At 44.4% G+C, this 23,617-nt stretch overlaps 1 protein-coding gene and 1 pseudogene across 1 annotated transcript in view; one reads left to right on the top strand and one right to left on the bottom strand.

Moving 5' to 3' along the window:
* DCC (DCC netrin 1 receptor) overlaps positions 1–23,617 on the bottom strand; it is a 634,807-nt gene that overhangs the window by 111,498 nt on the left and 499,692 nt on the right. Inside the window, exons 17-20 of the mRNA XM_066618048.1 lie at positions 19,722–19,900; positions 9,474–9,612; positions 6,573–6,680; positions 413–607 (exon numbers count right to left, since the gene is read on the bottom strand). Of these exons, the coding sequence (XP_066474145.1) occupies positions 413–607; positions 6,573–6,680; positions 9,474–9,612; positions 19,722–19,900 (621 nt within the window). The remainder of the gene's footprint in view (positions 1–412; positions 608–6,572; positions 6,681–9,473; positions 9,613–19,721; positions 19,901–23,617) is intronic.
* On the top strand, positions 6,913–7,030 carry LOC136642796 (5S ribosomal RNA; annotated as a pseudogene).

The raw sequence follows: 23,617 nt of genomic DNA, 5'->3' as shown, positions 1-23,617 counted from the left end.
ACACAACACGGAGACTGCAGTTCTGAACCTCCATTAACCTCAATGAGTGAACTGTTGCTAGCTGTTTTATTTGCAAGAAATCAATATGAACAGAAGCCAAGCTGGAAGAAATGTGGGTCCAAGAAAGTACCATAGTGGTGGTGTGTCTGGCACAATTGCTACTATCTTATTTTGATGTGTCCAAAGCCTGTTCAGCTTTTTGAACTATGATTGAATCAATTGTTGAACATGGTACTTGCTAGATGGTTTTGTTTCTTTGGGAAGCATTCAGTCTTCCCCAACTCTTTTAAAATCTTGACAGAAGGATCACATCCAGTCCACTGTGGCCTTACTGAACTCAAAACACAGAACTGTGCTCAGACTTCCTTAACTCTGCAACTAATATCCAAGTAACTGAGTAGTAAATGCAAACCTTTGAGAGTCCGGAAGAGAATGGGATCGGAGAGAGGCCCCACTCCTTTGGCATTACGGGCTTGTATTCTAAAATAATATACGGTGTCGAGATTGAGGTCCATGATTTGATGGGTAAGCCGGTCACCGCTGATTGACTCCATGACCCAGTCGTCAATGGGGGAATTCTTGTCCAAAGTGTAGAACAGGATATAAGCTGTGAGAATATTACACAGAGTATGTATAGGGCTCATAATATCATCACATTGCCTAAAATCAATGTCCACACCTGTATATCAGAGGTAGGGTGAAATCCATGAATAATTTCTTCTTACTTCAGAAGTCATCGGTTACACCCATTATTAGCATTCATTAGACTAAGTACCTACTATATGTTATTCAGAGCACTTAATATTGACTTCCACCCAAGCACATGAGGACCCCACAGGGTTGCTGTTGGACTCAAGGCTTTTCCTACCTGCCTCATTTGTTCACACCAATGGAAACTCCACATGAGAGCTGTGTGCATGGTTACTGCAATTTGTGCAATGGCAGAGATGATTTTTATGGTGTTGCAATCATTCAGATTGCTGCAGCTGCCATCAGCATATAAAAACCTAAGGATGAGTTAACAAAACAGTGCCATGTAAGCTTTTGAATGCTAGAGCAAAGCTATTAAACCTGTCCCTTTATTTCTCTTCAGTTTTATGTTTTACCACCCCATGCTGCTTTATATCCAAATGTATACTGGTGGGTTCTTTCTCAAACAACTTTGGCATACAAAAGATTCTAAAGATTTTTCTACCCCTAAAACCAGCTTTGAAAACTGGCGTCCACTGCAGTGGCAAGCCTGCATATACTTGGTTGTGCTTCTTGGGAATGGGAAGATGAATTCAAAGGTGCATCCCAATGAGGAAAAAAAAAATACAGTGCCTTACTTTTACTTACTCATATGGTCATGGCAGGTGCAGGAGTGGTGGCACTTGTAGTGCAGCCAAGGAGGTTCAGGGGGTAGCAACTGCACCGGGCATCAAGCTTTAGGGGGGGCGACAAGCTGAGCTTGACACTAGTAGCCAAATTTGTGAAAAACTTGGTATGTACGAATAATACCATCATGTTATATATCTTTGGAAAGGTAATTTAATATTGAATGCAATGAAACAAACCACACTGGAATATCTGTATTCTATCAAACGTTATGACCAATTAACCAGAAAATTAAGATACAACTGCCTTATGGAACAAAAAGTGTGTTATGATACACGGAAGTGAGAGCCGACTCATATTAACACCTTATTGGTTCAATGCTGCATCATAACAACATCTCATTGCTCTCAAAACAGTCTCATAAGTCAGTTCTGAGTTAAGAAAATCCAGTTAACCCCGCTAACTGGATGAAGAGGCACTTTTTCACGTGGTGCTGCTATGATATTTTGCAAGGGGAGAATAACCATCCCTCTTCACCCCAGCAGAATATCTCTAACCAATAAGCGACACACTTTTATTTATTTATTTACTTAATTAATTAAATTTGATTTTGTTGTGGAGGGGAAGCTACAAAATCTTCTTTGACCCAGGTAGCAGATAGATGCCTGGGGATAGATAGCACACTATATGGCTGGGGGAGGGGGAGGCAGTAGAGCAAGTGGGTGGCGAGCTGCTGGGGGGAGGAGGCATGTTTTCCCCAATTTTCATTTTTTGAAAAGCCCAGGTGTGATGTCACTTCAAGTTGTGACATCACTTCTGGGGCATCATTTTGAGCTCGGCAGCAGTTACGCCACTGGATGGCATATTTGAAGAAAGGAGAGATATGTTTGTCTGTTTCCCCCTTCCTTTTCAATGGCCCTGGTACACTACATCTCCCAAGGGCCAATGAGCTTTACGTCCTGGTATGCTACAGCATAGCACAAAAGAGTAACAGAAGAGGTGGAAGCAGAGATCGACTTCCTTCCTCTGTATTTGCTCATGCCACAACTTCCGCTCTGACCACTTCTGCCATTTGGGTGAATAAACAAAGAAAGGGAGAACATTCATTTGGTGTGGAAAGCATTGACAGGGACAAGAGGGTCATTTTTCCAAGTTTTGGAAAACGATCTGAGTTTTTCTCAATTTTTCCCCAGTCTGGAGAGAGGGGAAGAGTGTGGATATTTTCCAACTCAACCCAAGAAGAGCAGAGGACAATTTGCCCATCTCCGATGTAACATGAACAAGAGAACATCTGATCTGCGGTGCTATATGTATACCGTAACCCTGTTATATGAACTTAAACCACAATATATGCCAATTCTGAACATGAGAATGTACTGTACATGGGAAATTCTGACTTCTAACAAGTGTAACAATCCTCATTTCAGTCAAACCCCATGGCATATATGATGCTGCATCCGATACTGAAATGAATGTGATAAGACTGATTCTATGGGGGCTATGTGTGTGCATCAGGGCTTATATGGATCCTTGGACTTCCCTCTCAGTACAATGAGAACAGCACATATGGCATTACTTAGGAGACTATTAGAAATATCTTCTCCCTTGTCATGCTTTTCTTGTCCATGAATCGCCATGTCAGTGCATAACAAAGAACTTGGCTATTCACAAGAAACAAAAACCCACTCCCATCTCACCTTGCCATATCTAATGGCTTACTCTAATGGCCTCCAATACACAGTTGCTGATACTCCTGTTGCAAGTAGTCTATATACAAAAGTGTGGACTGGAAGGTGAGGCAGAGAAGGCAGAAAGATGAGGGATGGGAGGACCTCATGCATACACACACAGGTGAAGGGAAGTAAAATGCTGTCACGTACTCCTATGAGTGCCCTGCACATGCTCTTTTCCATGCACAGAAAGCAGGATTGCGTCAAAAGCATTCAGATACAAGTAATTCCAGTTCTTAACTAACTAAACCAATTCAAAACCTAATATTTTGATGTAATTGTTCATGAATTGTGCTGCAGCTAGGTCATAACAGACCATAGCAGTAAAGGCAAGAAGTCCGGCTGTCTATAAAATATTTATCATTTATGCCTACAGTGTACGATCCCAGAAGCTTTGGATAGGTTTGTATCAGTGCATGATGTACATGAGAATTCTGCATCAGCAGGGTCTGCTCCATTCTTTTTCCTATAAGGGAAATTATTCCTATACAAAGGAGTGAACATAAGAACATAAGAACATAAGAACATAAGAACAGCCCCACTGGATCAGGCCATAGGCCCATCTAGTCCAGCTTCCTGTATCTCACAGCGGCCCACCAAATGCCCCAGGGAGCACACCAGATAACAAGAGACCTCATCCTGGTGCTCTCCCCTACATCTGGCATTCTGACTTAGCCCATTCCTAAAATCAGGAGGTTGTACCCCATAATGGATTTTTCCTCCAGAAACTCGTCCAATCCCCTTTTAAAGGCGTCTAGGCTAGACGCCAGCACCACATCCTGTGGCAAGGAGTTCCACAGACCGACCATGCGCTGAGTAAAGAAATATTTTCTTTTGTCTGTCCTAACCCGCCCAACACTCAATTTTAGTGGATGTCCCCTGGTTCTGGTATTATGTGAGAGTGTAAAGAGCATCTCCCTATCCACTCTGTCCATCCCCTGCATAATTTTGTATGTCTCAATCATGTCCCCCCTCAAGCGTCTCTTTTCTAGGCTGAAGAGGCCCAAACGCCGTAGCCTTTCCTCATAAGGAAGGTGCCCCAGCCCCGTAATCATCTTAGTCGCTCTCTTTTGCACCTTTTCCATTTCCACTATGTCTTTTTTGAGATGCGGCGACCAGAACTGGACACAATACTCCAGGTGTGGCCTTACCATCGATTTGTACAACGGCATTATAATACTAGCCGTTTTGTTCTCAATACCCTTCCTAATGATCCCAAGCATAGAATTGGCCTTCTTCACTGCCACCGCACATTGGGTCGACACTTTCATTGACCTGTCCACCACCACCCCAAGATCTCTCTCCTGATCTGTCACAGACAGCTCAGAACCCATCAGCCTATATCTAAAGTTTTGATTTTTTGCCCCAATGTGCATGACTTTACACTTACTGACATTGAAGCGCATCTGCCATTTTGCTACCCATTCTGCCAGTCTGGAGAGATCCTTCTGGAGCTTCTCACAATCACTTCTGGTCTTTACCACTCGGAAAAGTTTGGTGTCGTCTGCAAACTTAGCCACTTCACTGCTCAACCCTGTCTCCAGGTCATTTATGAAGAGGTTGAAAAGCACCGGTCCCAGGACAGATCCTTGGGGCACACCGCTTTTCACCTCTCTCCATTGTGAAAATTGCCCATTGACACCCACTCTCTGCTTCCTGGCCTCCAACCAGTTCTCAATCCATGAGAGGACCTGTCCTCTAATTCCCTGACTGTGGAGTTTTTTCAGTAGCCTTTGGTGAGGGACCGTGTCAAACGCCTTCTGAAAGTCCAGATATATAATGTCCACGGGTTCTCCCGCATCCACATGCCTGTTGACCTTTTCAAAGAATTCTATAAGGTTTGTGAGGCAAGACTTACCCTTACAGAAGCCATGCTGACTCTCCCTCAGCAAGGCCTGTTCGTCTATGTGTTTTGGGATCCTATCTTTGATGAGGCATTCCACCATCTTACCCGGTATGGATGTTAGGCTGACCAGCCTATAGTTTCCCGGGTCCCCCCTCTTTCCCTTTTTAAAAATAGGCGTGACATTTGCTATCCTCCAATCTTCTGGTACCGTGGCCGTTTTGAGGGACAAGTTGCATACCTTAGTCAAGAGATCTGCAACTTCATTCTTCAATTCCTTAATAACCCTTGGGTGGATGCCATCAGGGCCCGGTGACTTATTGATCTTTAATTTATCAATGAGGTCTGAAACATCTTCTCTTTTAACCTCTATCTGACTTAACTCCTCGGTTAGGAGGGGCCGTTCGGGCAGCGGTATCTGCCTGAGGTCTTCTGCCGTGAAGACAGATGCAAAGAACTCATTTAATTTCTCTGCCATCTCTAAGTCTCCTTTTATCTCCCCTTTCCCTCCCTCACCATCCAGAGGGCCAACCGCTTCTCTGGCGGGTTTCCTGCTTCTAACATATTTGAAGAAGCTTTTATTATTCCCCTTAATGTTGCTGGCCATGCGTTCCTCATAGTCTCGCTTGGCCTCCCCTATCACCTTCTTACATTTCTTTTGCCACAGTTTATGTTCCTTTTTATTCTCTGTGTGAGGTGGGGGAATCCCCACTGTATGCTTGAAGCATTTTGCAACTCAGAGCAGAGGGCTTGCTGCAGATTCTCTTCCCATGCACATTAGAGCAGCTGGATTAGAGCAATATATATATATTTTTCAGTTGTGGTAAAGAACATATATGAAGTTGATGACATATAGACACAGTCTGAAAGCAGGATTTTAAAATCTCTAATTCCATTGTTTGTATTCATGGGGCCAGAGTGTGCACATTTTATAAGCTGCAAAAATTTCTTATTATAATTGGATGCTTTGGAGATGGCTATTAATAGCCTAAAGCAATCATTTAAATGCAACATCTCTGACTTTTCTTGCTGTTGCTGTTACAAAAAGCTCTGTTCTATTTTTCATAGCACATTAACATTACAGGCTTCTAATGGATGTTTTAATTAGGCATTGATGTTGTGGCAATATTTGGGGGAATAAGATCTGTCACTGTATCCCATTCATTAAGTCCAGGCCTTGTCAATCAGTATTATGGGATCGCAGTTCATCAGTGCTTTACCTTGTTATTACAAAGTTAAACATCCATCAATACATTCTACCAGAACGTGCCAGGCCAGGCACCCTATCATTATGTACATTATGTTTTACATTAATGCCAAACAACCTGCCTATTATTATTCATTCCTAATTGCCACTGAGCAGAATACACTGGAAGACCTTTGCTCTGAAGGACTGTGCTTTTTTTTTTTTTTAAGTGCTTTCTTCCATGGAAAATGAAGGATGTGCTTTGTTCCTTTCTCATCAGCTCTGGCATTTGGTGGGCTGCTGTGAGATACAGGAAGCTGGACTAGATGGGCCTATGGCCTGATCCAGTGGGGCTGTTCTTATGTTCTTATTTTCCTATGTTCTCTTTCTGGAAGTTTTGCATTGAGTTAATTATTCCTCCCCCCCCCCACCCTCTCTTACACATACCCTTTTCTGACTTGGACATCAAAAAGTATAGAGCGCCAAAGAAACTTACCAGTAATTTTCCCGTTGGCTTCTAAGGGAGGTTGCCAGCTGACGATGACCGCCCGAGGTTTTCCTTCCCGAGTGATGACTGTTAAATCCTTGGGGGCAGAGGTTGGGGCTTAGAAGAAGGCAAAAAGCCAGACATTTTTTAAGGAGAAATTTTAGACAAGAAACATAAACAGCATTGGATTCAATCCACACAAGCTGCTTTGAGGTAACTAATATTCATATCAATGGGGCTTCTACAGGGAGCCTTTCCTAGTGGTTTGCACCCCTTGCTAGCTGTAAACATGAGGCCACACTCTTTAAATGTAAACAAAACAAAGAATGGAACTGATTCTTAGGTCTTTATCTGCAACTGTTACCCTGCACATGCCCAATCTCATCTGATCTTGGAAGCTAAGCAGGGTCAGGCCTGGTTAGTATTTGGATGGGAGACCGGCCTGGGAATGCCGGGTGCTGTAGCTTATACTACAACGAGTAATTGGTTGGCAATGAGACTGAAGGTTGCCAACCAATTATATTCTTCTTCCACCTTTCGTCCACTTTGTGAACTGTGTGCCCTACTGATGAGATTGCAGACACTCTAAAGCGCAAATACTTAAACACAAACCTGGAAATGATCTGCAGAGAAGAGAATCTAGCACTTTGGGGTTTAGGATAGGATATGGCTGCTTCCCATCTATAAGCGAGATGGAGTACATGAAGCAGCATTTGCCAACGTCTTTCCTCCCTGCCCTTGTCTCTCTTCCTTTCCTTCTTTGCTCATTGCCTCTTTTAAGATGCTCTTTGGGAATAGGGACCTGTGTCTTGCCTACGGGCCAATTCAGATGATACTTTATTGCCTGAGTCAGCTCCTTGCATTAATGGCCTTGTCTGCTCATGGACTGTGCAAGTCCTGGCCCCTTCCCACCCAACCAGATGAATTTGAGGCTTTTCCTATAATAGTTTTGGGTGAGTTGTCTGCACTACATTTGCTGATAAACCTACTATAAAGCAGGCTTATTAGAGCTTCTATAAGGGTAGGTTGGCCATCTGAATTCCTTCATATTAGAGGGGGCAGCCCTGTTGTGTATGGTATATAAACATACAATGTAGGACTGGTTGTTACGATAAATAATTATAATCATAACAGAAAGAGCAGTACCATAAATGTAAGTCATGCAGAACTAAAAATCTGTCATGCTTTTTCAGACTATTTTAGTCTATGCCAAAAACCTCCTTTAAAAAAAAAAAACAACTCATGAAAATGTGCGCATATTTATGGACATCGCCCTTTCAGTCTGCTCTCTCAGACTACATTTCACTTGGTGATGCCATCATACAACCAAATCTCACTAGCTATGTAGAGCAGGGACATTGTCCCTGGCTGGTTGGGATGCGGGAGGAATGAATGATCTAAGAAAGAATAAGAAGCAGGGAGAGAGTAGGCACCAAAGCAGCATCAGCTGGGGAGAAATGATAGCAACAAGCAAGATTGAAATAGTATGAATATTCAAAAAGGTGGCTTAAGGAATATTTCTATGCTGTTCACATATCCCAACCTCTGCCAGCCTGCAATGTGCTGTGACGCCAACACAGTGTCTGCTGCATGCTATGGGCCAGCTGGGGATCAAGCTGGCAGGGAGAGGTAAGACATTTTGCCGTTACCCCTTCCACTGCTGGCTGAACCCCAATGAGCTTACTCAGATCTACCAGCTATTTCACTTGCATTAATCCGTTAGGCTGAAGTAGGCACATCAGGCTTAGGATGGGGGGCATAGGGTCCCACAGGTGTGGCTACAATCAAGATCCACCCTAAACTGGCCTTACATGTATTGACAGCTGATCTGCGGCCTGCTGCCGCCAGCATGGGGCTTACCATACCATTGGCAATAAGCTGCTCACATCAGAGCATATACAGCAGTGGCAGCCCAGAAGATCAGCCAGCATCTCTCATGGATAGTCTTGGGCTGTCAGTCTTGGCAAACTACTGATTTATTTTTTTAAAATAAATAAATAAATTCATTTAAAAGATGAAGTACCCAAAAAGAAATCAGGGACCTCGTATTGCTCAGGGCTGTCCTTCATAATTGATTATTATGTGCTTCAGTAATACAGCCGAGAAAGTTAATATAATATCAAAGCACAGATTCACCTTCACATCAGACCTTGGATGCAATCAGACTCCTTGAGCCCTTTATAAATTAATATATAATGCTGCTGACTGCAAAACTCTGGTTCTAATAATGGAGAATTTTCTACTCATGTTTTCATCTGATCTTGGGCTCTTTGGAGAATTGGAGAGCAACCATGCTGCATCATTAGTGAGAAAGGTCTTTGAAGTTCTCTGCATTTATGTGGGACAGTATTGCAAATATTCCATTTAATTAGGTGCAGCAATTTGGCTCCAACAAAGGAATGCCTGCTTTGCTTGGCGACCTACCAGACAATATTAAATTATTAGTATTTATTTTATTCACATCAAAATGACAACACAGCTGATAACGATTGTATACAAACAAAAACCACAACATTTATCAGCTGGTAAATCCTCATCCACACAGACATCTGCCTGACATCTAGGTGTAGATGAGGTACACATGAAGGATGGATGCTGTGCCAATTCTGGCGGTCTTCTGTAATTCAACTGGTGTTATTGCCGGGGCGTCCGGTTGTGCAAAGTACTTGTTAAATTGTGTTGATATTGTTCCTAGTGCACCAATTACTATCAAATTATTATTATTATTATTATTATTATTATTATTATTATTATTATTATTATTATTATTATTATTAGTGCAAGGCTGCTTACTAACATGTGGCAAAGTGATGTGAAAGGGAGGTGCAATCTACATTGGTAATAGTAAAATTTAAAGCAATTAAGATAATGGTCAAATATGTAAACTACAAAACTATAAAGGAAACATACCTGCTTCATAGGTGGTGGCATGAGCAGTCATACTCCATGTGCTTGACCTTCGACCTTTTGTTACCATGACAGAGAACTCGTACATGGTATTTGGCTTAAGCGCCGAAACTGTGTGACTCAAGGCTGTTGTATCTGCTGACTATAAAAAAAGGAAAGAAACAAATAGATAGTAGGTAGGTAGGTAGGCGCAGAGAGAGAGAGAGAGAGAGATGTGCAATCATGCTAGATTTATTCAGCATCTTTTTAGAGTGTGAACCCTTTTGGAAAAGGGAGCCATACTCAGTCCAATCCTTTCCACACTTTCCTAGGAGTAAGCCCCATTGACACTAATGGGACTTACTTCTGCGTAGACATAATAACAACAACAACAACAACAACAGGTATTTATTGCCTAGGATTGTGCTGTTAGTTATTTGATTTGCTATGTGAACAGCTTTGTGAACTGTTTTTGTTGAAAAGCATATAAATGCAGGTTGCTCCCCCTGCCCCAACCCCTGCTCACACTTCTGTGATCACCAGTGTTAAGGCTGATTGGATGTAGTAATTGGCTCCTTGGACATCACACCAAAGATGTGCCAATGTCACAGTGGTGGCACGTGTACATCACACTGATGTCATGGTGATGACATGCTGATGTTACAGTGATGATGCACTAATGTCCTGATGATAATGCACTGATATCATGGCAATGATATGCTGATGATGAACTGACAGCTCTCTAAAAAAATGCCGACACCAAGATTGCTCCATGGAAAGTGGGCTGTATTGGTGTTTCCATGGATGCTGGAGCTGTTACTGGGAAGGTTTGTACCCGCATTGCTTTGCCTGGAGAGGATGGGCATATGCCCTTGTTGCACTGGCATGCAAAAGTGGGAACTGTTATGTATGCGAGTTACGCAGGATCGAAATCCTGCATAACCAGTTGGCCCAGTCTTATGGCTGGCCAATCGGGTGGTGGATCAAAATCCTACCGTCCGATTGGCCCTCTAGTTTAGTGTTCCAACAGCACCAATTGTGGAGAAACGCGGCAGAGCTAAGGGGTATAAAGCCAGGAGTTTTTGCCTTGTGTTTTCATTGTCAGGTTCTGTTCTGAAGATGAAATAAATGTGTTGAGCTGTTATCTCTACGCCTTCCTTTATTTGCATGGACCCACTATTTAACAGTGACTACCACTCTTGCTGCCACTGGTGGTAATCTCACCCTTTCAGCCCATTTCATACCCTGCCAAAGATTGCTAAAGTGCCCCCTCCTTTTCTTGGCATATGAATGGGGGCATTTTAGCCCAGGCTTATTGCACTATATGTCATTTAAAACTGTTACTGGACAGCATCCAGAATGTCTTGCATCAGTTTTGGGGAACATACACACATCATATTAAATATTAACCAGCATCTGTATAATTCACTTTATTGAAGAAAGTGTTTAAAAATGTTTGATAGATTCGAGGAAAATGCTTTTTTACTTGTCCTTGTCCAACAAGGACATTCTGAACTCTGCACATACATATTTAATTAGGTGATAGAAAACACCTCAGCTACCTCGTCAGTAAATATGTACTTATGCTCTTATAAAAAATAAATGCTCCAGTTTTAAGAGCTTGTGTTTCGATGTGCTTCAGCTTGGTTAAGTGTGTGTTCTGCTCACCCGTTTTACTGAGGGATATGCATTATTCATCCTGTTGACGGAAGTCTGTTAAGAACAGGTAAATAAATGGGGACTAATGTGTACTTAGTCATGCCACGTTTTCCCTCATTTAGCTTTGGTTTAAGCATGTCTTAGGAGTTTTTATCTAAACGTATGTAAAACAACAGAAAAGCTGTAGTGGCCGTGAGTCACTATCACTTCTACAGCTTCAGAGGATTATGGAGGTCTTGTGTACCTAGTCTAGAACCCTTATACATGCCATACAGCCAAGATTATACCTAGAAGTAGGGGAATGCGGAAATGAAAGAATGGAAATATGAGAAGAAGCTGAAGTAATCTCAGAGTTCTATTTAAAAACACATGCACTTGTCCCTAGCCCTTATGGGCATAAAGATGAATCTGAAAATACTGTATGTAAGCAGCGTCTGGTGAAATGTACATATCCTGCCCAGTGTCATTACCACTGCCTCACTGGGACTAAGAACTTCAAGGGAGACCTTGGTCCAGGTTTATTTGATGAGGAATATCAATACTATTTGGGAGTAGTATATTTTTAGTTGTTGAATCTCCTACATATACATTTTGTTTAAGTCCTTGACGTGCAGAGTCCTCATTTGTGATGCATCTTTTTCCTACTTTGATTCTTTTCTGCTTAGCTTCAGTTTATATTTGTTCTAACTTTTTACTGCGGTTGTGGTTTGTGTGTATACAAAGTGGTACCTAGATACAGCTAATTTCTGATGGCTTCCTAGCCACCCAGTTTATGGTTGATTATGAGGGTCGCCCAGAAAGTAATGCACCACATTTTTTTTCTCAGCCTACAGTAATGGTACGAATGCGAAACTTTAGATATACATTATTTGAATTTTCAGGAGTGCGCACACAAATTTTTGGTTTCTTCAGACAGATAGCGTAGCTGCAGCACTGTTTCAAAATGGCGTCTGTAAGTGATGTACGTTACAAGCAGCGTGTCGTCATTGAATTTCTCACTGCGGAGAAAGAAACTGTTGGGAACATTCACAAACGTTTGTGTACAGTTTATGGAGAATCTGCAGTCGACAGAAGTACGGTTAGTCGCTGGGCACAGAGGGTGAGGCCATTAGAAGGCGGTTTGGCAGAGCTCCAAGATTTGCAGCGTTCGGGGCGGCCATCCACGGCTGTCACACCTGACAAGATGCAGCTTGCTGATGTGCTCATTCGTGAGGACCGACGCATAACGACTAGGCAGTTGGCGCTGAAGCTGTCAATCAGCAAAGGAAGTGTGGATGCAATCATCCGTGCTCTTGATTACTCAAAAGTGTGTGCACGATGGGTTCCGTGCTGTCTTACGGTAGACCACAAATCTCTCAGAAAAAACATTTCTTCTGAGTTGCTGAAACGTTTTGAAGATGAGGGGGAAGCGTTCTTGTCCAGGATTGTGACAGGTGATGAAACCTGGGTTTACCATTTTGAGCCCAAAACAAAACGACAGTCGATGGAATGGCGACATCCTCAATCTCCACAGAAGAAAAAATTCAAAGCAACTGCTTCTGCCGGTAAGGTCATGATCACTGTGTTTTGGGACTGTGAGGGCGTCATACTCATTGATGTGATGCCAAGAGGCAGCTCCATTAATTCTGAAGCTTATGTGAAGACATTAACCAAACTCAAGAAGCGCTTCCAGCGACTTCAGCACCATAACAACCCAGGTGAATGTTTGATTCAACATGATAACGCTCGGCCTCACACAAGTTTGAGGACTTCGGAACACATCACTAAACAGGGTTGGACTGTGTTACCCCATCCACCCTACAGCCCTGACCTAGCTCCCTCAGACTTCCACTTGTTTGGGCCATTAAAGGATGCCATTCGCGGAAGACATTTTGAGGATGACGAAGAGGTGATTCGCACAGTGCAGAAATGGCTTCGTGACCAGAACAAGGAGTGGTACCGACAGGGCATACATGCCCTTGTGTCTCGCTGGAGGAAGGCCACAGAACTGGACGGAGATTGCGTGGAAAATAGGGAGTGTAGAAGAAACATCATTCTTTCTTGTGTGTAAGTTTCATTGTGTTCAATAAATAATTGTTGAAGAAAAAAAATGTGGTGCATTACTTTCTGGGTGACCCTCGTAGATTGGTAGAAAGTAACAAAACTCCTTTCCTGGTTTCTAAGGCTGATAGAAGGAGCAGGTTCACAGGTAAGAGGGGAGAGACAAGACGTAAGAGATGACAGCATGCTATGGAGACAACCAGGGCCTCAGAGGAATTTTATCAGGGGGTACAAAGTTTCTTTTGGGCCCGTTTGCAAAGGGAGAGGGGTGAAACAGAGTGGGGGAGGGTGGTGACAGGCAAGCTGAATGAGGAAAGGGAGGGGCAAAACAGGCTGGGGGGTGGAGACAACTGGAAAAGTCTTTGGAGCTCAAGTATACCCACACATGTGGCATCGGAAGGCTCACACCAGAATGGGAGGTGTCTTGTGCATACCAAAACTTGCTTCTGCAGCAGCTCTAGCCCCACATCTGTGTCCCTGAGCACCTATACATGCCTTCACGGTCAGCGGATCCCCAAACCAAAGAGCTACTTAGTGTAGCAGATCAGTTTTCTCCCAGATTTGACACAATACAGAGAAGTGTCATGTATGCATTCCTCGGACTGGCACATATGGCTTACCAGTAGCTGCAGCCACATGCTCATGGTAGTGTCCCCAGCATCCCATGCTGGCAACAAGTCTGAGTAGATAGGAAAATGTAAGATCCCAGGAAATTTCTGGATCCCCTCTCTTGGCTCCTGGGCCCCCTTTTTACTCTGGGCCTGGCTACAATTACCCGCTTAACCCCTTCCCCCCGGCCCTGGAAATAACAGCCAATGGGAGGTAGGCACTATCCAGTTGATAAATCAGAAAATATGCCTGCTGTCCGAAATTTCCAGGCATTGTACAGCACCTGCCCAGACTCCTGAGTATACAGTACATGATTCACTTGTTGCATTGGGACAGAGTAGGAAAGCTTGTTTTCCTCCCAACTGACATTGGCCTTGGGTGGTGGGTGAGTTCTCCTACTTGGCTTAAGAGCAGTGGCATAGCTATATTTATTGGCAACCTTCAGTCTCGAAAGACTATGGTATCGCGCTCTGAAAGGTGGTTCTGACACAGCGTCTAGTGTGGCTGAAAAGGCCAATCCGGGAGTGACAATCCCTTCCACACCGGGAGCAAGTGCAGTCTGTCCCTGGTCTGTCTCCCTGGCTATGGGCCTTCCTTCTTTGCCTCTTTGCCTCAGACTGTTGGCAAAGTGTCTCTTCAAACTGGGAAAGGCCATGCTGCACAGCCTGCCTCCAAGCGGGCCGCTCAGAGGCCAGGGTTTCCCACTTGTTGAGGTCCATCCCTAAGGCCTTCAGATCCCTCTTGCAGATGTCCTTGTATCGCAGCTGTGGTCTACCTGTAGGGCGCTTTCCTTGCACAAGTTCTCCATAGAGGAGATTCTTTGGGATCCATTCTCACGACATGACCAAGCCAACGCAGGCGTCTCTGTTTCAGCAGTGAATACATGCTAGGGATTCCAGCACGTTCCAGGACTGTGTTGTTTGGAACTTTGTCCTGCCAGGTGATGCCGAGGATGCGTCGGAGGCAGCGCATGTGGAAAGCGCTCAGTTTCCTCTCCTGTTGTGAGCGAAGAGTCCATGACTCGCTGCAGTACAGAAGTGTACTCAGGACGCAAGCTCTGTAGACCTGGATCTTGGTATGTTCCGTCAGCTTCTTGTTGGACCAGACTCTCTTTGTGAGTCTGGAAAACGTGGTAGCTGCTTTACCGATGTGCTTGTTTAGCTCGGTATCGAGAGAAAGAGTGTCGGAGATCGTTGAGCCAAGGTACACAAAGTCATGGACAACCTCCAGTTCATGCTCAGAGATTGTAATGCAGGGAGGTGAGTCCACATCCTGAACCATGACCTGTGTTTTCTTCAGGCTGATTGTCAGTCCAAAATCTTGGCAGGCTTTGCTAAAACGATCCATGAGCTGCTGGAGATCTTTGGCAGAGTGGGTAGTGACAGCTGCATCGTCGGCAAAGAGGAAGTCACGCAGACATTTCAGCTGGACTTTGGACTTTGCTCTCAACCTGGAGAGGTTGAAGAGCTTTCCGTCTGATCTGGTCCGGAGATAGATGCCTTCTGTTGCAGTTCCAAAGGCCTGCTTCAGCAGGACAGCGAAGAAAATCCCAAACAAGGTTGGTGCAAGAACACAGCCCTGCTTCACTCCGCTTCGGATGTCAAAAGGGTCTGATGTGGAGCCATCGAAGACAACAGTGCCCTTCATGTCCTTGTGGAAAGATCTGATGATGCTGAGGAGCCTGGGTGGACATCCAATCTTGGGGAGAATCTTGAAGAGGCCGTCTCTGCTGACCAGGTCGAAAGCCTTTGTGAGATCTATGAAGGCTATAAAGAGTGGCTGTCGTTGTTCCCTGCATTTCTCCTGCAGTTGTCTAAGGGAGAATACCATATCAGTGGTGGACCTGTTGGCTCGGAATCCACACTGCGATTCTGGATAGATGCTCTCTGCAAGTACCTGGAGCCTCTTTAGTACAACTCGGGCAAACAGCTTTCCTACAACGCTAAGGAGAGAGATGCCGCGGTAGTTGTTGCAGTCACCCCTGTCACCTTTGTTCTTGTACAGCGTGATGATGTTTGCATCCCTCATGTCTTGAGGTACTCCACCTTCTCTCCAGCAGAGACAGAGGATTTCATGCAGCTCAGTGACGATGATCTCTTTGCAGCATTTTAGGACTTCAGCAGGGATGCTGTCTTTTCCAGGTGCCTTGCCAAAGGCAAGGGAGTCCAGGGCCACGTGAAGTTCTTCTAGGGTTGGTTCACTGTCAAGCTCTTCCAGCACAGGCAGGCACTCAATGTTGTTCAGTGCTTCTTCGGTGACTACATTTTCTCTGGAATATAGCTCAGAGTAGTGCTGCACCCAGCGTTCCATCTGCTGCGCCCGATCCTGGATGACCTCGCCTGTGGCAGACTTCAGAGGGGCAATTTTCCTCTGTGTTGGACCTAGGGCCTGCTTGATACCATCATACATCCCCTTGATGTTGCCCGTGTCAGCTGCTATCTGTATCTCGGAACAGAGCTGGAGCCAGTAGTCGTTAGCATATCTCCTGGCAGTCTGTTGGACTTTGCTGCGAGCAGTTCGGAGGACCTGCAGGTTGCGCTCACTGGGACAGGCCTTGTATGCTGCTTGAGCTCTCCTCTTTTCCTCAATGACTGGTGTCAACTCCTCAGAGTGGGCTTCAAACCAGTCTGCCGCCTTGTTGGTCTTCTTGCCGAATATGGACAAGGCGGTGTTGTAAACGGTATTCTTGAAATGCTCCCATCTGTTGGATGCGTTTGCGTCGGCCAGGCCTGGAAGAGATTCCTCAAGCGCTTGTGCAAATTCCTCCACTTTTCTCTGATCCCGGGTCTTGCTGGTATCAATGCGAGGTCTTCCTTCCTTTTTCGTGTGATACAGTCGCTTTGTTTGCAGTTTCACTCTGCTGCACACCAGGGAGTGGTCAGTGTCGCAGGCAGCACCATGATAGCTGCGTGTGATCTTGATGCTGGGAAGGCTGGAGCGTCTGGTGAGGATCAGGTCGAGCTGGTGCCAGTGCTTTGATCTTGGATGTCTCCAAGAAACTCTATGTTGGGGCTTTGTGTTGAAGAATGTGTTGCTGACACAGAGACCGTGATGACAGCAAAACTCTAGCAGGCGTTGGCCATTTTCGTTCATCCTCCCAGTGCCAAACTGACCTAAGCAAGTGGGCCATGAACTGTTATCAGCACCAACTCTAGCATTGAAATCGCCGAGGATGAACAATGGCTCTTTTACAGGGATTTTCTTGACAGTGGTGGCCAGGTCATCATAGAATTTGTCTTTGGCTTCTGCTGGAGACGACAGAGTCGGTGCATAAGCACTGATGAGAGTGACAGGTCCTGCTGATGACTGGAGCTGCAGGGACAAAATTCTTTCACTTCCCACAGTAGGTGGGATGATGGATTTCAGCAGGGTATTTCTGACCGCAAAGCCAACGCCATGTTCCCTGGTTTCGTTTGGTGGTTTTCCCTGCCAGAAAAATGAGAAATTTCTCTCCTTGACAGATCCGGAATCTGGCAGCCTAGTCTCTTGAAGGGCGACGATGTCCATTTGCAGTCTGCTCAGCTCCATGTCGATGACAGCTGTTTTGCGTGCGTCGTCTATTTCTTGCAGGTCATCAGAGAAGCCAGGTGTCATTGTCCTAACGTTCCAGGTGCCCAGCTTTAGGGCAGTAGTTTTCTGTTTTCTGTTGCATGGTGCAGAGTTGTCGATCCGCTTGTCGGTTTTCACCCTAAACCCCACGCACCCCATGAGGTTAACGGACCGTGGCGAGGCAACACCTTACTGGCTGGGGACTGCCCAGCTTAAGGCGGGCGGTAGTTGCCCAATGAGATGCAATGATCTCTCCCACCGTCGGAAGCAGCCCCTGGCGTCATGCTCTACGCCAATCGAGCAAAGACTTATAACCGGTAAACTGCTGCTTCCCGTGTTGTGCCGATGCCGTATGGCGAAGTTGGAGTGTCCTCTCCAGTGCGCGAAGCCTGGGTAAAGAAGGTATGGAGGATAGCTAAAGGCATAGCTAAAGGGGGTGCAAAGAACTATGTTTTGCAGGAAGCCACACCAAGTTATCCAAGCGGCCCCTCTCCCTCCCCTTTGGACGCATTCCAGGTGGGGGGGGAGGAAATGGAGGTGAATGACTCAGAAGGGAAGGGGGAGAGGCTCTTTGCACAGTGTGGTAAGGCTCCCTGCAGAACTTTGCACCACCTCTAGCTATGTCCCTAATTGGGAGAGTTACATGTAAGGATGGGTTCTGTTAAACAGATTCTCTTCAGATCACAATTGGCAGAGATCATGAGAGTAAAGAAGGGAGAACATCCTGAAATAGCAAGTGAAGAGTGTTTCCCAGATCAAGTTCTCAGGGGTTTCAGGCTCAAGAAATTGGACAGGGAATGCCTCATGTATCTAACCAGAGTTATCTGGTTTGTCCAGGGCAGTGGGGAGGGAAATTCAGACAAAGCCCCCCTCCTTGCACTGCCCATTTTTCTTAGCCAGTGGGACAGATCTTGGGGTGCCAAGAGTGAACATGATTGAGACATACAAAATTATGCAGGGGATGGACAGAGTGGATAGGGAGATGCTCTTTACACTCTCACATAACACCAGAACCAGGGGACATCCACTAAAATTGAGTGTTGGGAGAATTAGAACAGACAAAAGAAAATATTTCTTTATTCAACGTGTGGTCGGTCTGTGGAACTCCTTGCCACAGGATGTGGTGACGGCGTCTAGCCTGGATGCCTTTAAAAGGGGATTGGACAAGTTTCTGGAGGAAAAATCCATTACGGGTTACAAGCCATGATGCATATGTGCAACCTCCTGATTTTAGAAATGGGCTATGTATCAGAATGCCAGATGCAAGGGAGGGCACCAGGATGCAGGTCTCTTGTTATCTGGTGTGCTCCCTGAGGCATTTGGTGGGCCGCTGTGAGATACAGGAAGCTGGACTAGATGGGCCTATGGCCTGATCCAGTGGGGCTGTTCTTATGTTCTTATGTAACAATATTCACAATAGGTAAATAAAAGTTGAAGAAATGGACAGAACAATAGTGACAGAGTCGCACTATTTTTCCACTTTCCCCAGAGATCACCCAGATCCAGCACAACAGAATGGTGGCACTGGTGGACATGGAGAGAAGTAACATTTCTTAAACAAGGAAAAGTGTGTCTATTCAGAATAAAGAGGGCATCGGGTGAGCATAAGAGATGCTTTTTGCTTTTTATGAAGTCCATTGATTTGAAATGTTTGTTTGATAACCATACTTGATACAAAACATTAGCATTTCAGTGCCCCCAATCCCGCTTTGATGATAGTATCCCATTAAAGTAAATGGAAGTGACCAGCAGCACAATCCTATGTATGGCTACTCAGAAGTAATCCCTATTGTGTTCAGTGGGGTTTAGCCCCAGGAAAGTGTGTATAGGATTGCAGCCTGGCTCTTGATATTATTAGTATTAGAAATATTTATATACCGCTTTCCAACAGGAGTAGTTCACAAAGCGGTTTACATAGGTAAATAAATAAATTGTTCCCTGTCCCCAAAGGACTCACAAATGGAAAAAAAAACGCAGAAATGACACCAGCAAAAGCCACGTGTCACAATGCCATGCTGGGAGTGAAGAGGGACATTTGTCCTCCCCCTGCTAAATATAAGAGGGCAACACTTTGAATGGTACCTCTTTGCCCATTTAACAAGTGTTCTCTAAGCTCTGCAAACTGGATTTCCCAACATTAAGCTAAATCACAAGTCTGTTTTTGTTCTGGCAAGGAAACACCTCTGAGATTTTACTCATTAATTCATTTGGGTTAGAATTCAATGAAACCAATGGAACGTTATGTGAAGCAAAAACCAAAGGAAGCAAAATATCATCTGTTTTGCCAGGGACAAAACAGATTTTCTATTTTTGATAGATGTCCTTGAGAAAATCATTGTCCTGATCTTGCCTTTGGAAGAGATGCTGTTTATGATTCGGAAAGAAAAACATGAGTGGAAGCACTTAAAACCTCACCTTGTATTTAGCACTTGTAGAATAGCTGGTTCTCCATCGGACCGTATAAAACCGAACTTCTGTTGTCTTTTGATTCTTGGGAACAGAGTTGTCTGCCCAGCTGACTCTCACGGCATCGTGGGTTAATGCGACAGCCTGAACACCTACTGGGGGGAGCATGGGGGTGGCGATATCTGGGACTGAGGTAGGGAAATCATCAAGCAAAGGATAAAAATCAACTTCTAATGGGTCAATGGGATCTGGGTCACAAAAGCCACCAAAATGAGCATACCACAAATTAAAACGAAAGAAATGCATCGTCAAAACAAAAGAAAACAAAAATTAAAACAGCCGCCGGTGAGATACACAACACAATGAATTAAAGGTATGGCAACAAGGATGATGGGAAAGAACATAAGAAGAACAGAAAAAAAAGATCCATTAATTGAACAGCTCAAGAGCAACAACTGAGTTGCAGTACTGTGCCCAAATTAACCAGCATTAAATGAATGTTTAAAGGCATCCCAAATACATGTTTTTGCTTTCTTTTCTCTCCGTGAAATGACAATACTTGGTTTGTCCTCAGAATGATTTGCATGTCTTTACAACAAAGCACATGAATGATACATTACTTGAAAAAAAATCTCTACGAAGCACAAAAGAAGAAGTTATTCCGAAAGCTTTGTTTCTAAACATGGCGACACAGTCTAATGTGTGGGAGTGACCTGCTTTGCGGTCTTTTGAATCGTCTTTACACTTTGTTCTTCCAACACTGCTGGAAAAAAGCACCAATATTTCTGGAAGCTAAAACAGGACGGGATTGCGTGCTGGGTTTAGGGCACAGGCAAAACTAAATGACTGTTTAACAGGCAAAACTGTTTTGTTCTTCTATTAGCCACAACGAGCGCTTTAATGTAAGATGGAAAGGCAGGGTATAAATATTTATAATAAATGAAAGTTGGGAATGTGGAAAGTGCCACCCTTGACGGCCACTTCGGCACTCACAGAATACATTTTCCTTGTTTTGATGCTGTTCTTCACGGTCATTTTCCTTATCTTTGCCCTCACCACCTTGACCTCTTTGTCCACCCTGCCATGTCTTCCAGTTAGCTGCAGAGGCTGAAGAGGGTAAAGACAAAGTGATCTTGATGACACTTCATCGGAGGAGATGTTACAAACTCTTGTAAACAGAATCATGCAGGCTGCTACAGCTAATGGTTGTGTGGGCAAACAAGGCCCAGTTAGGGTAAAGAAAAATAAAACAAAGATGCTGCTTCATTTATTATGAAGTGGTGGCAACCAGGAGGCGAAGGGCACCAAGCAGCAGAAAAGCAGTGGGAATGTTAGGGTAAAGTGATTAAAAAATATGAACATGCCTGATGTGAGCATTAATTTGTCTGGTAATGTGTTTGTCTCTACTGAGTGTGCTCAGTTACAGGTTGAGCATCCCTACTCTGAAAATTCAAAGTCCAAAATGCTCCCAAATCCAAAATGGGTGGCTGAGATAGTGACACCTTTGCTTTCTGATGGTTCAGTGTACATCAACTTTGTTTCAAGCACAAAATTCTTCAAAAAATATTGTGTAACGTTACCTTCAGGCTAGGCATGTAAGGTGTATATGAAATATAAACAAATTTCATATTTAGACTTGGGTCCCCTTCCAAAGATATCTCGTTATGTATATGCAAATATTCCAAAATTTGAAAAAAATACAAAATCTGAAACACTTCTAGTCCCAAGCACTTTGTATAAGGGATACTCAACGAGTATAAAGTATATTTGGGAACTGGAAAATATTAACTTCAACCCAAACTGGGATGAAGTACCAGTACTTTCATTATTCTGATAGCGTTAAATAGCTTTATGGCAGCGTGATGGACACATGGATTTGTACAAAATCTTGTACATCTGTTCCTCTTACGTCAGAATGCCAGATGCAAGGGATAGCACCAGGATGCAGGTCTCTTATTGTTTTGTGTGCTCCCTGAGGCATTTGGTGGGCCGCTGTGAGATCCAGGAAGCTGGACTAGATGGGCCTATGGCCTGATCCAGTGGGGCTGTTCTTATGTTGAGGCATAATTAACATTGCCTCTTTGCTGTATCAGCTGAGCATGTAGCTGTTAGCTTCAGCAGTGCGTGCTATGGGAATGTAGGTCATGCATGCAGGTGTAACGAACAGGCTTCAGCGAAGTCCTTTGCCTATGAGCCAGGGTGATAGAGATTTTAGGGTTAACCTAACTTCTCTCAGAGGAGGAACATTAGGAAAAAGCATGACTAGTGTTTTTCTGTTAAAAAACAGGGTAGTAAATGTCAAGATGACCTGCAGAGAGAGAAAAACATGTGCGTCATAGCTTTCCCAAAAGGAACATTCCAGGGTCTTGTGAAATCAAAGTTGCAGGCCAGAACTTCCATACTTGGCTAACAGATTTCCCAGTTAGGGCTAGAACCATGCACCAGCATGCCAAATAAGGAGAGGAAAATGACGTGTATATCACATGGGTCACTGGTTTGTGACAGAGTACAATTACAGGAGTTTTGGGTGTGGTTCGGGGAGAAATCAAAGACCCACCATGGGGTAACTTAGAACCTGTATCCATCCTAATCTATTCTTAATCTGTAATTAGCATGTAAATAAATTTTATATATGCTTTTAAAGAAGTCTATGTCTGCTTAGCATCTGACCCAGAGACCAAGTCCCAGAAATCTCTCTATCAAGGGCAGGCATCTCTCTCCCAGTTCTGAGTACCCCTAAGCTTCCAGATAAGCTGTGTACATGGGGAGGAAAAGAAAGAACTTGTGCATCAGAGGTAACCCTGGACTTTTCCCCACCCAAAGCCACCTCTCCTTTTGTCACCCCGCCACCGCTAACCCGGAAGTAACTGAGGTGAAATCATCATCATTGCAATTACTTCCATGCAGCTGCTTCCTCCATTCCTTCTTTGAAACAAAGGGGGAAGGGAGGAGGCAGTTCAGGCTCCAACTGAGCCTCTCGTGCCACTTACAAGTCACGTGAAAGGTTCCATCGGAGCGCTTTGGGCGACTGGAAGTGGCGCCCTGAACAGAGGCAAGCGCTGCGTCCAGGAAGCAGGCAGCACTTGCCCCCTGGGCACCACTTCTGGTGGCCCCAAAACACTCCAGTGGGGCATTTTGCACAACTCAGAAGCCGTGCGAAATGCTCCGTCAGAGCCAGAGAAGTGGCGCACGTCTCTTCCAAATTGGAGAGGGTGCACACCACTTCCCACTGCGTCTGAGGGCCTCCCTCCTCCCCTCCCCTTTCTTTAAAGGGGAGGTGAAGGGGCAGCCTTAGACACAGCTGGGAAGCGGCTATAGGAGTGCAGCCACTCTCGGCGTGGTTCTCCACTGATCGGAGGACCGCCCCTTCTCCTCCCCTTTAAAGAAAGGGGAGGAAAGGGAAGGGGGAAGTCTTCAGAGCACACAGACCCATGCTGACAGTCGTTGCACTCCTGCAGTCATTCTTGGCTTAAATGGGTTTAGGTGTCAAGCCCTGGAAATTAAATCAAAGAACCAATATTTGTAAAATTTGTTGGCTGAGAATTGGTTTGGCCAATTTGCTCTGAGAGAGTGCATATAATTTAAAGCACCTTTTGAAAATGAGTTTGGTTTTGTGAATTTTCTAATTAACTGAGCATGGAAGAGAAAACATACAGAAGGAGAACGTTAATTAAAATACATGCCAAGCCTTAAATTGGGGAAAGGGGGGAAGAAGAATATGTTGCTGCTTTCTTGCAACATGAATATTTCTTTTAGGAGCTCCATTACAAAATGAATATTTCTTTTAGGAGCTTCATTACAAAGAACATGGTGGTTTTTCTTTCACGTAAAAAATTCAAGTAGACATTATGCAACATAATAAGTTATGCCTCCATTGCCTAATAAAGGAGAATATGACTCATTTG

This window comes from Tiliqua scincoides, chromosome 2 (assembly GCF_035046505.1).
Source record: "Tiliqua scincoides isolate rTilSci1 chromosome 2, rTilSci1.hap2, whole genome shotgun sequence".
NCBI classification, from domain to species: Eukaryota; Metazoa; Chordata; class Lepidosauria; order Squamata; family Scincidae; genus Tiliqua; species Tiliqua scincoides.
The sequence above is the reverse complement of the archived record's forward strand: the minus strand, read 5'-3'. Positions and strand labels throughout refer to the sequence as shown.